The 14,446-nt window shown below is 43.3% G+C and overlaps 1 protein-coding gene across 2 annotated transcripts in view; it reads right to left on the bottom strand.

Moving 5' to 3' along the window:
* Positions 1 to 1,460: 1,460 nt before the first annotated feature.
* Positions 1,461 to 14,446, bottom strand: part of btbd16 (BTB (POZ) domain containing 16) — a 47,616-nt gene continuing 34,630 nt past the window's right edge. For both annotated transcript variants that reach the window (XM_063003857.1, XM_063003858.1), the window contains 9 exons: positions 13,415 to 13,484; positions 12,340 to 12,470; positions 10,032 to 10,151; positions 8,661 to 8,746; positions 7,979 to 8,061; positions 6,254 to 6,328; positions 5,322 to 5,417; positions 1,714 to 1,902; positions 1,461 to 1,623 (listed from right to left, as the gene is read on the bottom strand). In XM_063003857.1, the coding sequence (XP_062859927.1) occupies positions 1,555 to 1,623; positions 1,714 to 1,902; positions 5,322 to 5,417; positions 6,254 to 6,328; positions 7,979 to 8,061; positions 8,661 to 8,746; positions 10,032 to 10,151; positions 12,340 to 12,470; positions 13,415 to 13,484 (919 nt within the window). In that variant the 3' untranslated portion in view covers positions 1,461 to 1,554. The remainder of the gene's footprint in view (positions 1,624 to 1,713; positions 1,903 to 5,321; positions 5,418 to 6,253; positions 6,329 to 7,978; positions 8,062 to 8,660; positions 8,747 to 10,031; positions 10,152 to 12,339; positions 12,471 to 13,414; positions 13,485 to 14,446) is intronic.

Raw genomic sequence — 14,446 nt, 5'->3', positions numbered from 1 at the left:
ATGATACAGCCACCGACCAATCCACCTACCCATTCATTCATTCATCCATCCACTTATGATACAGCCACCGACCAATCCACCTACCCATTCATTCATTCATCCATCCACTTGTGATACAGCCACCGACCAATCCACCTACCCATTCATTCATTCATCCATCCCCTTATGATACAGCCACCGACCAATCCACCTACCCATTCATTCATTCATCCATCCACTTATGATACAGCTACCGACCAATCCACCTACCCATCCATCCATCCCCTTATGATACAGTCACCGACCAATCCACCTACCCATTCATTCATTCATCCATCCACTTATGATACAGCCACCGACCAATCCACCTACCCATTCATTCATTCATCCATCCACTTATGATACAGCCACCGACCAATCCACCTACCCATTCATTCATTCATCCATCCACTTGTGATACAGCCACCGACCAATCCACCTACCCATTCATTCATTCATCCATCCCCTTATGATACAGCCACCGACCAATCCACCTACCCATTCATTCATTCATCCATCCACTTATGATACAGCTACCGACCAATCCACCTACCCATCCATCCATCCCCTTATGATACAGCCACCGACCAATCCACCTACCCATTCATCTATCCATCCATCCATTCATCCCCTTATGATACAGCCACTGACCAATTCACCTACCCATCTATCCATCCACTTATGATACAGCCACCAACCAATCCACCTACCCATCCATCCAGTCTATCTATCCATCCATCCATCAATTTCTTTATGATACAGCTACCGACCAGTCCACCTACGCATCAATCCTTTCACTTATAATACAGCCACCGGCCAATCCACCTCCTTTTAATCCATTAATCTATTAATCCATCCATCCATCCATCTATCCATCCATCCATCCCACCTGTAGTGATGTGACAATGTTAATGCCCCCTTAATGAATAATTTTAGCTCATCAAACACAACATGAATTTACACAAAGAAAACTCGAGGAACATACACAAGACATTTTTTAAACCATGAATATATTTAATCAAGGAAACAAAGTCGTCCAACGTCCCCTGTGAAACAGTAATGAACCCCCTGGGTTACTTAATTAAGTAGGTTAATTAAACACAGTCAGGTTTGATTTCAGCGGCTGAATTTCCATCTTGCCATCGAAGCAGCATCTTAAATGTTACACAGAAACAATAGGCCAGGATTTATTCAAATTTCATAAGATTTAAGATGACAAATTGCAAAGGGGTTACAGAACCACCGTGAGAGATATTCTCTAAAATTAAAAGACACCTAAACGAGCAGAGACTCAAACCGGCCTGATCAAATCTCTCAAATAAGGAGACAAAAGAACTCAAAGAAGTGCAGGCATCTTCAGCACCAGCTAAGGTGAAGGTTCACCACCCCACATTCTAGAAAACTGCAAAAATAAGATTCAAGCAATGAGAGCAAAGACAGAAAAGGTAATGAATCCTGTTTCCTCAGTAGTTGCTCCTCCACAAGTTTGAGCACCTGAGGCAGGATTTATTGAGGAGACTTTATTATCTGAGTCATTTATGACGGTGGGAAGGCCAGAGCGAACGTTACACACATAGGCAGCATGAATCCATGAACTTGAAACACCTGGAAGAACATTAAATAAATAAATACACACAGGCCGGGACGTCTGATTGACCATAATGGTGAAATGATTTGGGTGCAGGTGTCGTGTACCTGGCTCCTGGAGCAGCGTTTACTCAAGCCGAACACGTGTCTGATAACGTCACTGCTGAGTTCATTATATTCTCCATGTTCGTAGCTTTGAACGTTGATCTGATAGCATGCGGGTCGTTCTGGTCTCATGCTAAACGGCTGTGATGTCCTACAGTGCTCTGTTAGCACCGGGTCCCAGTGCCTCAACCTCTAAAGAGAGAGAGAGGAAATCAGAACAGCTAACTTTTGATCTTTGCGTACGAATCCTAATGATTATTTCATCCCACTTTTAATGACTGGTTGGTAAAACAATTCTTCTTTACATTAGATCTGGGTTCTATGGCTTTTTATGACCAAATTTGGTCATTCCCGGGATGCTCAGGTGGCACAGCGGTAAAAACACACGCTGAAACCAGAGCTGGGATCTCGAATACATCGTATCGAATCTCAGCTCTGCCTGCCGGCTGGGCTGAGCAGCCACATGAACAACGATTGGCCTGTTGTTCAGATATGGGCGGGATTAAGCCGGATGGGGTCTCTCTCTCATAACTAATGCAATTACAACCTCTGCTGGCTGATTGATGGCGCCTGCACAGGGATGAGAAAAGAGTGCTCTCAGGGTGTGTCTCTCCGTACACAACGCTGATCTGCACTGCACTCGTCAAAGTGTAGGTGACAAAATGCATACGGCTGCTGCCCACGTGTCGGAGGGGGAGTGGGTTAGCTTCATTCTCCTCAATCAGAGTGGGCATCGGCATTGGTGGAGAGGAAGCGTGACGCAATCGGGCAATTGGACGTGTTAAAAGGGAGAGAAAGGGGAGAAAATGCATAAACAAAACAAAAACAAATATAAATATATATATACAGTGTATCACAAAAGTGAGTACACCCCTCACATTTCTGCAGATATTTAAGTATATCTTTTCATGGGACAACACTGACAAAATGACACTTTGACACAATGAAAAGTAGTCTGTGTGCAGCTTATATAACAGTGTAAATTTATTCTTTCCTCAAAATAACTCAATATACAGCCATTAATGTCTAAACCACCGGCAACAAAAGTGAGTACACCCCTAAGAGACTACACCCCTAAATGTCCAAATTGAGCACTGCTTGTCATTTTACCTCCAAAATGTCATGTGACTCGTTAGTGTTACTAGGTCTCAGGTGTGCATAGGGAGCAGGTGTGTTCAATTTAGTAGTACAGCTCTCACACTCTCTCATACTGGTCACTGAAAGTTCCAACATGGCACCTCATGGCAAAGAACTCTCTGAGGATCTTAAAAGACGAATTGTTGCGCTACATGAAGATGGCCAAGGCTACAAGAAGATTGCCAACACCCTGAAACTGAGCTGCAGCACAGTGGCCAAGATCATCCAGCGTTTTAAAAGAGCAGGGTCCACTCAGAACAGAACAGACGTCCAAAGAAGCTGAGTGCACGTGCTCAGCGTCACATCCAACTGCTGTCTTTGAAAGATAGGCGCAGGAGTGCTGTCAGCATTGCTGCAGAGATTGAAAAGGTGGGGGGTCAGCCTGTCAGTGCTCAGACCATACGCCGCACATTACATCAAATTAGTCTGCATGGCTGTCACCCCAGAAGGAAGCCTCTTCTGAAGTCTCTACACAAGAAAGCCTGCAAACAGTTTGCTGAAGACATGTCAACAAAGGACATGGATTACTGGAACCATGTCCTATGGTCTGATGAGACCAAGATTAATTTGTTTGGTTCAGATGGTCTCAAGCATGTGTGGCGGCAATCAGGTGAGGAGTACAAAGATAAGTGTGCCATGCCTACAGTCAAGCATGGTGGTGGGAATGCCATGGTCTGGGGCTGCATGAGTGCAGCAGGTGTTGGGGAGTTACATTTCATTGAGGGACACATGAACTCCAATATGTACTGTGAAATACTGAAGCAGAGCATGATCCCCTCCCTCCGGAAACTGGGTCGCAGGGCAGTGTTCCAGCATGATAATGACCCCAAACACACCTCTAAGACGACCACTGCTTTATTGAAGAGGCTGAGGGTAAAGGTGATGGACTGGCCAAGCATGTCTCCAGACCTAAACCCAATAGAACATCTTTGGGGCATCCTCAAGCGGAAGGTGGAGGAGCGCAAAGTCTCGAATATCCGCCAGCTCCTTGATGTCGTCATGGAGGAGTGGAAAAGCATTCCAGTGGCAACCTGTGAAGCTCTGGTAAACTCCATGCCCAGGAGAGTTAAGGCAGTTCTGGGAAATAATGGTGGCCACACAAAATATTGACACATCAGGAACTTTCACTAAGGGGTGTACTCACTTTTGTTGCCGGTGGTTTAGACATTAATGGCTGAATATTGAGTTATTTTGAGGAAAGAATAAATTTACACTGTTATATAAGCAGCACACAGACTACTTTTCATTGTGTCAAAGTGTCATTTTGTCAGTGTTGTCCCATGAAAAGATATACTTAAATATCTGCAGAAATGTGAGGGGTGTACTCACTTTTGTGATACACTGTATATATACATAAAAATGTGGCCATTCCCAATTCCCTATTTCAACTCCCAGCATGAAGTTGAAGAAGGCAGCAAACTTCTTCCTCTGTTCCTCCATACAGTAGGAGTCACTGTGGAGTCTCAATGAGGAGAAATCTGAGAAGGCCACGATGTTCCCTCTCTCAGACATGCCTAAGTGCTTTTTTTTTTTTTGCTATTCTATTAATGCATTTTGTCTTTTTTATCTTAGCGTATTCAATTTGTCTTCTGTTGCTGGAGACTCTGCTCGTGTCCGAGGAGGGCTGCTTGCCTAACGCTCCCTCCGACGCGGGCACAGCGCTAACTCTTCTTATTCGCCCAACCTTTCAGTGAATTTGAGCGTGAGGCCAGAATTTCGGCATACGAAGAGCCATGCTATTATCTCCGGGCTCCTCCACTTCCTGTACAGACGCCTCGGGATACCAAGACCCCATCCACCTTTTTGATCTAATATTTTCTCACCCGGCAGATCTAATGGCCAATTTTGTCTGCTGCAAGCATTGCCAATTATGCTCACTCGGGGAGTTCAGAATCCCTGCACTGGTGTGCTAGCGCAGTGCTTGCCAACCCTTTTTGCACCACGGACCGATTTTATATAAGATATAATTTGACGGACCGGCGGAGGCGGGAGGATTTAAAATAGAAGACTTTTTACTTTGAACTTTTTTATGCTGCAATGAGACACTGCTCACACCTAGTGGTGATTAAAGACACTAACACCTCAAGAGTATAGGAAATTTAAAGTCTCTTGTAGCAATTTTTATTTATTTATTCTTTCTCTGCGGCCCGATAATAAACGACTCACGGACCAGTACCGGTCTAGGGCCCGGTGGTTGGGGACCTCTGTGCTAGCGGATCATCCTGCTGCGACACCTGGGCGCCCCTAAGTGCCTTTTTTAAGATACATTGGCTCTGTTTGCTGGTGCGCTAGTGCATTACAGTGCTGCGGTACATAAGTTCACATTTCTTGAACTTCGATTTGCTATTTAGTGTATAAAATCAATAGCACAAGTGCTATGCATTGCTGAGCAGGGTGAGGGCAGTGCTTCGCATTAATACACAGTATATAAACACACATGATCTGACTGTCTGATTATATTGCAGCTCACTGACCTCCACAGAGAACTCAAAGACTTCAGATCCTCCAACACGGGAAGCTTGAAGAAGGAAATAGAAGCCGTAGAGGCCTATGGTTCGAGTGCAGTGATCCTGTACAACAACACACACACTGGAATCAGAAAGTATTCACACCCCTGGATTCTTGTACATTTTATTGTGTAGTGGATTTGAGTTTGGCCTTTTTATCATAAATCTATACCCATTCATCCAGAAAATCAGACCAGCAGATAAGGAACTGGACTAGTAATTAAGAAGTCGCTTGTTCAAGTCCCACCACTGGCAGGTTGTCACTGTTCGGCCCTTGAGCAAGGTCTTTAACCCTCGACTGCTAAGACAATGCACTATTACAGTACTGTGAGTCACTAAGTGTAACTGTGAAGTGAAGAAATCTTACAGTTTTTAGGAAACTAATTACAAATTAAAAGCACCTGAAAGCACATTCTTACAAAGGTATTCCGGCCCTTTTGCTGTGGCCAAATTCTGTTCAGGTGTATTGGAATCCACCTGCTGCAACCTGAATTGATAGGACCTCATTTGGAAAGGCACACAGGGGCCTATAATGGCCCCCAATTATAATACACACCACTGTCAGGATAAAAACCAAACCATGAAGTCCAAGGAACCGTCTGTGGCTCTCTACCATCAGAGTGGAGCCCAGCACAGATCAGGACAAGGATATAAAAATATCTAAGGCGTTGAAGGTTCCCAGGACCACAGTGGTCTTAATCATTGTGATTGTTAAGAAGCCTGGAACAGCCCAGAACCTTCTCCTTCCTGTCCATGCAAGAAGAGCCCTAGACAGGGAGGTAAGAAAGAACCCAGGGCCACACTAAAGGGCTCCAAAGGTCCTGTGCATGTGATGCATGCTTGGAGTTTGACAACATTGCAACATAAGGAGAAAGATTTGTAATAAAAATATGCTGCACCTCAGTGATGATCATTCCAAAGCGGACAGCCTGCTTGGAGAAGTCGGTCACACGCATGTCGCCTCCAGTGTGGATCTGTGGAGAAACGAGAACCAGAGATCAGATATTTTCTATGTCAGGGTTTACCCCGGGGTGGGTCGCAAGCCAAAAAAATGGGTCACAGAGAAAAATGATAATAATTTAAAAAACACATTTTAACAGGCACTTAAACATGAAATTAACTTGTAAACGAACGCCCCCTTGTGGAGGCTTTACATTACATCTTGTAAATCACAGTGGGACAGTATTGTCAACATTTTTATTAATTAAATATATTTTGTTTTGTGTTTCATTTTGATGCTTTGTTCGTGTTGTAAAAATCATGGACAAAATGTGGGTCGTTCTATGTGACTAAAATGGGGCTAAAAAAAACCTCCATGCTTCCATTTTGGACAAAGAAAACAGAAACATCCCTCACAAGCAAGGACGGATTAAAGATAGTCTGGGCCCCTGGGCAAAGAGTTTTCAATTCATCTGCCAGGCTCATGTTCAGATCTGAAGGATATGCTGCAGCGAGTGAGTTAGCCTTTAAAGTGAGCTCACTGTTGGACATATTGTCAGGCATGAAAAGAACATCAAATAGCTCAGTTAAGTGTGTGTATGCATTCAAACTGCTTGAAATTGCTTGTCTTAAATTTAAATAATTGCAAAATTGCTAAATTAATTTGTGTCTCTGCGCTTAAGAGAAATTGAACATAATAATTTTGAAACAATACAAATTCAGAAACATTAAGTAAGGGCCTAAATCGCATATTTGCAACAAAACGTCTGTTATGAAATATGGTAGCTTGCCTGGCAATTTGTAGGTCCCTAGAAAGTCAAGGAGCCATGGTAAACGACTTCTATTGAAGTCAAGGGCCCCATAGCAGGGGCCCTCGTGATCAAGGGCCCTCTAATGGTATGCCCTGCTCTTCTCTAGGGCCCCCTGGTAGGGGCTCTCATAACCAGGGCCCTCTAAAAATATGCCCCCCTCTTTCCTAGGACCCCTAATAGCCAGAAGTCGAAGTCAGAGCAGTGCCACAACGCCTCATCCATTTTCATAAGGGGCCCAAAAGCATGGCTAGGGCCCCCAAAAGCATGGCTAGGGGCCCCCTGACCTCAAGGGCCCCTGGGCGCTGGCCCCACTGGCCCGGTCAGTAATCCAGCCATGCTCACAAGTGTATTTAAACGTTTTGATTATTCAGATACAGTAAAATTTGATCCTCTTAGACAAAGTTTGAACAGTACTGTATTTGGGAATGCTAGGTGAAGAGAACTACTCAATATGGTCAAAAGTATGTGGACACTAATTAATACTAATTATTGAGTTTAGATGGTATAGCCACACCCATTGCTAACAAGTGTATAAAATCAATTGTATAAAATAAATCACACGCGTCAACATTCTGAAAAGGCCTTAAAGCCAGCTCTATAAAGTCATGGTTTTGAGAATGCTTTAGAGGAACTCCAGTGGCCTGCACAGAGCCCCGAACTGAAACGTCAATTATAAGCCAGTCCTTGTCACCCAGCATCAGTGCCTGACCTCTCAAAGTGCACAAATCCCCACAGACACATTACCAGAAGCTATCCCATAAGAGTCGAGCCTGTTATATCCATTGCAGGACGACTCTATAATTATGGCCATGGTTTTGGAAAGAGCACAACAAGCTTGTGGCCATCTAGGTATTTCAGGGTACTGAGACTCACAGAGTAGAAGATCTTGGAGAAGGTGAGGAGAAGCCAGGACTGAGGGAGCACCTTGTTCTTCTGCATCTCCTCAATATGCTGCCCTGAAGCAGGCATCATAGAAAGTGTTAGTGATTCAGAAAACCTCACAGAGGACTAGAGAAGCATGTGGTAAACTGCTTAGTTAAATATGGTGTGTAGAAGCTTGGTAAGCACCTGGTGTTTCTAATTATTTCCACCATAACAGCCCTTCCACTTATAGAGCTTATAGAGTTGGAACAGAACATTATGGGTTTTCTTGCTTCCTTTGAACATGAATTCATCCAGATGCCAGAAATCTGATTAAGACAATTTACCCACAACAATCGTAATGCTTTTTCCCTTGCTCAGGGGTCCAGCTTGTGTGCACCGTACACCAAGTTATGCACGCTTATACATCTGCATTTTGGCTATAGTGCTTAAATTGCACCAGTTTGAGTTGCAACTGGCTTATAGATGGCGCTCATTCAGTGGGTGTTTTTGAGACGTCATTGGAGACGTCAAACTTTGAGGTCTTTCTGCAGTTCTCTGTCCAATATTCTCTTTTTTCAACTGTTGATTGCCTTATGGTACACTATTAGATCTGATATCATGCTGTTATATATATAATATAGAGACATCATAACAATGAAAGAAATGCAGCTCTTGGAGGTGTGATACTCACGTTCTGTGATGCCATGCAGATGAAGAGCTTGAAAGAGCAAAGCAAACATCTGGCCCAGAGGTTCCTCCAGGAAAACCCGAGAAGATCTGAGAGAACAGAGGAAGAAAGACTGACTTCTGTACATGCAGAACTTCTGAAAGCCCTTATTTACAAGAAATTCTGCGCCTGAAATGGTGTAAAATTTTTTGGAGAACCATGAGAAGGAGATTACAGTGATATTTATTTGTACTTCGGACACTGCAGTCTGTGGATCATATACACCGATCAGCCATTACATTAAAACCACCTCGTTTCTACACTCACTGTCCATTTTATCAGCTCCACTTACCATATAGAAGCACTTTGTAGTTCTACAATTACTGACTGTAGTCCATCTATTTCTCAGCATGCTTTGTTAGCCCCCTTTCATGCTGTTCTTCAATGGTCAGGACCCCCACAGGACCACTACAGAGCAGGTATTATTTAGGTGGTGGATCATTCTCAGCACTGCAGTGACACTGACATGGTGGTGGTGTGCTAGTGTGTGTTGTGCTGGTATGAGTGGATCAGACACAGCAGTGCTGCTGGAGTTTTTAAACACCTTTAAACACTGCTGGACTGAGAATTGTCCACCAACCAAAAATATATCCAGCCAACAGCACCCTGTGGGCAGCGTCCTGTGACCACTGATGAAGGTCTAGAAGATGACCAACTCAAACAGCAGCAATAGATGAGTTTACATCTACAAGGTGGACCAACTAGGTAGGAGTGTCTAATAGAGTGGACAGTGAGTGGACACGATTTTTAAAAACTCCAGCAGCATTGCTGTGTCTGATCCACTCATACCAGCACAACACACACTAACACACCACCACCATGTCAGTGTCACTGCAGTGCCAAGGAGGTGGTTATAATGTTATGGCTGATCAGTATATATATATAATATGAATCATTTAGGTGTCTCGACCAGCCAGCAAAGTCTGTAGGTGCAGAAGCAATGAGGAACCCCATTGACCTCCTTCCATCAGGCACAGCCAGTTGTTCTAGGTCAATAGCACAGCCGAGACTGGAACTCGAGAGCGGGAGCTGCAGTTTTTTTAACATCTTTTGAATGTGTGTCTAATTGAAGTAGAATCTCAGAGGCGCTAGGGTAGGCTAGCAGTCTAATATGTTATACCACCACCAAGATGTCTTGAGTTCAAGTCCTGGTGGTGACATTGGCCTGGACTGGCACTCCACAGACAACAATGTCTACTTGACAACTTCTTTGCGCTTACTATCAGGTCGAGGCACCATTACAGGTGGCGAAAGAATCCTGAAGGCGTTTTAAAAAGTGTGTTCCTCAGAAGTCCTAATGTGTGTCTTCAAATGTGGTTCTGTGTGTGTGGGAACCTGCTGAAGAAGGTGATGATGGTACTGTGAGAGGGAAAAGTGTGCTGGCTGCTGTTAGACTGCAGGTAGATCCAGTTCAGGACAGTCCGGAGGAGGTCGTACTCGTCACAGGCAAACACTCTAAACACACCAGAACAAACAAATATTCACCCACTTCAGTCTGGACTGTTGAATTTACTTTCTGTGTAAAACATCCACTTCTACACGCTACAGTACAAAAGAATCCACTTGTTGCAGCATTGTGGTTCAATTTTGAATAGTTTCTTTTGATCTTTAATTCCCCTAAGCTTTTGAGGGTCTCTCAATTGTAAAATCTAAAATAAATGTCCATTGGGATCCAGGTCAAAAAATCATGTAGCATCATCACCATCACCGTCTTAAATTATTCCGGCTTTATGTTTGGACTCACTGATTTACTGAGACGTCCAGATACTTTTGCTCCATTCAGGTTTCGTTCACTGACATGTAACAGTCCAGCAGCGTTTGCAGAGAAGCTCAATATCATGATGCTCCCACCACCATACTTCACAGTTTGGTGTTCTCAGGACTGTAAGCAGCCCTTCTTTCTTTAAACAGGAGCAGCTGAATTCCTACATCAGATTCTGTTTTTAGAGATTTGCTTCATCTGATTGGTCAACATTTTAGACTTTATAACATCTTAGAGGAGCTGTAGTAACAGAGATGGTTGTAAATGCTGCAGTTCGTTGCTGATTGTTTACTATTCTGAGAGGAAAATGTTATTTACACTAGAAGTATTAATACATTATCAATTACTACTTAGAATGTGCAGAACGTCCAGTAGTCACATTCCAATATTCCAAGAGTACTGTTACAATGGAATGTTACTGGATGTGTACAAAACCCAGTTCTAGCTGGTTTAGACCAGTTTCTACATTCTAGCTAAGAAATCTCTGTTATTGGTAGAATATTCCACTGTCCTACAAGAACACAGATGAGAGTATATAAGGGTGATTATTTTTTCTCTTTTATTGCATTCACAGAGTCTCTGTGTGGGATCAAAACTCTTTTCTACTCATAAACCAGTCTCTGAGGTATTTCATTAGGGGTTTTCTTCCACCACATAGTTCATTGAACTGTTGTTCCTGCTACTTTCAGCTTTTTTAGCTTCCTTATAGTGAGTTTGAGAGTTAGTTGTGAGATCTTGAGTGCTGCTCCTGTACGGGGACGATTTGTGGTTCTGTGATGGTTCCACTTGTGGATGATTGAAGCGGTTGTAGTGACGGGGGTGCTGAAGATGTTTCATGACAATCCTCGCTGTATGATGTTGACAGAACTTATGAATAATGTACACCGATCAGCCATAACATTAAAACCACCTCCTTGTTTCTACACTCACTGTCCATTTTATCAGCTCCACTTACCATATAGAAGCATTTTGTAGTTGTACAATTACTGACTGTAGTCCATCTTTTTAGCCTGCTTTCAACCTGTTCTTCAATGGTCAGGACCCCCACAGGACCACCACAGAGCAGGTATTATTCGGGTGGTGGATCATTCTCAGCACTGCAGTGACACTGACATGGTGGTGATGTGTTAGTGAGTGTTGTGCTGGTATGAGTGAATCAGACATAGCAGTGCTTCTGGAGTTTTTATATACCATGTCCACTCACTGTCCACTCTTTTAGACACTCCTACCTAGTTGGTCCACCTTGTAGATGTAAAGTCAGAGATGATCGCTCATCTATTGCTGCTGTTTGAGTCGGTCATCTTCTAGACCTTCATCAGTGGTCACAGGACGCTGCCCACTGGGCGCTGTTGGCTTGATATATTTGGTTGGTGGACTATTCTCAGTCCAGCAGTGACAGTGAGGTGTTTAAAACCCCATCAGCATTGCTGTGTCTGATCCACTCATACCAGCACAACACACACTAACACACCACCACCATGTCAGTGTCACTGCAGTGCTGAGAATGATCCACCACCTAAATAATACCTGCTCTGTGGTGGTCCTGTGGTGGTCCTGACCATTGAAGAACAGCATGAAAGGGGGCTAACAAAGCATGCAGAGAAACAGATGGACTACAGTCAGTAATTGTAGAACTACAAAGTGCTTCTATATAGTAAGTGGAGCTGATAAAATGGACAGTGAGTGTAGAAACAAGGAGGTGGTTTTAATGTTATATCTGATCGGTGTATAATCTGCATGTACTGGACTGCTGTGCTCAGGTCGGCATGTTCACAGTGTGTTTTTGTATAGAAGGTAAAACACCGTTGTGATTAATGTGACTCAGATATTATTTAAAAATACCTGTATCAGTGTGGACAGGAAGTATAAGGTTATAATGACCTGGGGCTTTGCAGGGTTTTCAACAGGAGATCGAAGATCAGATCCCTGAGGCTGATCTGAGATGACAGGTCGGTCACCAAAAACATCTCCAGCCAACGTTCACACGCCTGCTGTAGGTTCACCTGCTTATACTGACACACACAGGGATACATGAGCAGAGAATAGGAACACTGCCTCCCCCTGCTGGTCATTTAGGGCAATTTGAAAACTATACACGAATGAGCCAAAACATAAAAACCACCCCTCCCATAGCAGAATGTGCATGGTGATGCATACATAGCACTGGTGCATGTGAGGATGGGAGATCTATTAAATGTCAGGCTGATGGTTGTACCACGTAGTTCACATATTAAATGATCTGATCAGAATAAAGACCTGAGGGACTTTGATAAGGATCAGATATTATTGCATTTACATTTTCAGCATTTAGCAGATGCTTTTATCCAAAGTGACTTACATTATACAGTCTAAGCAAGTGAGGGTTAAGGGCCTTGCTCAAGGGCCCAACAGTGGCATCCTGGCAGCTGTGGGGTTTGAACCAGCAACCTTCTGCTTACTAGTCCAGTACCTTAACCACTAGGCTACAACTGTACAACTGTCTTATTGGCCAGAAGACTGGGTTGAAACTCTTCCCAGTCTTTGGAGAACATGAAGGCTTACTGTCATCTGGTACAGACCATGAGAAGATCTACTGTGGATTAAATTGCAGATAATCTTAATCTAGGTGATAATCTAGGTGCATCAGACCCTTCTGTCGTCTGTGGGAGTCAGAGTGCCCATGCAACTCACTGTCCAGAGCACCTACAATGGGCACACGGGCATCTGAACAAACATCGGAGCAACAGAAGAAGGTCGACTGGTCGGACAAAACCTGTTTTCTCCGATATCATGTGGATGAACCTGCACCGGCACCAGATGGTACCAGATACTACAAATTCCTCCAGTCTAGGTCTCAGTGGGTCGGAGCTGTTCTGAGTAGTTTTGGCTCATCTGTGTATTTAAACTTGGACTGACAGGATTTACTGATATTATTACTACACCAGGATTCAGATCAGGTGTGTTTTATCTTTCATACCTTGCAGGAAACCCGATGGAATTCAGATACTGTCGAAAAACTGATGCTGGATGTCATCTCATTCAGACACCTGTCAATCAAGATATTCATCATATCAGTTATTCATCACCTTCATGCAGCATTTTTTCTTTTGAGCTCTTTAAACCGGTCTAACAGAACCAATATCAGTAGATTTTTTTACATGTAAAGCCATTGCAAAAATGTTGGGACAGTAGAGAAAATATGCCAGTACAAACAGGCTGCATTTGACTTAGCAGCATTTCTGGATGCTGTTGACAACTAACTTCGTCTGTCCGTCTGTCCGTCCGTCCGTCCGTCTATCTAACTATCTGTCTATCTAACTATCTATCTATCTATCTGTCCGTCCGTCCGTCTATCTATCTATCTATCTATCTATCTATCTATCTATCTATCTATCTATCTATCTATCTATCTGTCTATCTATCCGTCTGTCTGTCCGTCTATCTATCTGTCTGTCTGTCTGTCTATCCGTCCGTCCGTACGTCCATCCGTCTATCTATCTATCTATCTATCTATCTATCTATCTATCTATCTATCTATCTATCTATCTATCTATCTATCTATCCGTCTGTCTGTCCATCTATCTATCTGTCCGTCTGTCCGTCCATCCATCCATCCATCTATCTATCTGTCTGTAGCTGTAAACTGTGTTTACTGAGTCTCTTATGAAGGATTCCGGGGTCCATGTGGTGCCATCTAACATTTCAAAGGTCATGGGCATGCCGTGTACAAACAGAGATTTCTCCTGGTGTCTTTTAATAGTGTTATGGACTGTAAGGATGAACAAAGCAATAAATCTACCAAACCATGCACTCACTTATAGACCATCTCTCCATTTATTCATCTATTTACCCTTCAAACCAAATTTCCACCAACAATCATGAAAAAAACAGTTACAGTGTATCACAAAAGTGAGTACACCCCTCACATTTCTGCAAATATTTTATTATATCTTTTCATGGGACAACACTATAGACATGAAACTTGGATATAACTTAGAGTAGTCAGTGT

Source organism: Trichomycterus rosablanca, chromosome 10, assembly GCF_030014385.1.
Source record: "Trichomycterus rosablanca isolate fTriRos1 chromosome 10, fTriRos1.hap1, whole genome shotgun sequence".
Lineage (NCBI taxonomy): Eukaryota > Metazoa > Chordata > Actinopteri > Siluriformes > Trichomycteridae > Trichomycterus > Trichomycterus rosablanca.
Note: the sequence above shows the minus strand (reverse complement) of the source record. Positions and strands in the feature narration are given on the sequence as shown.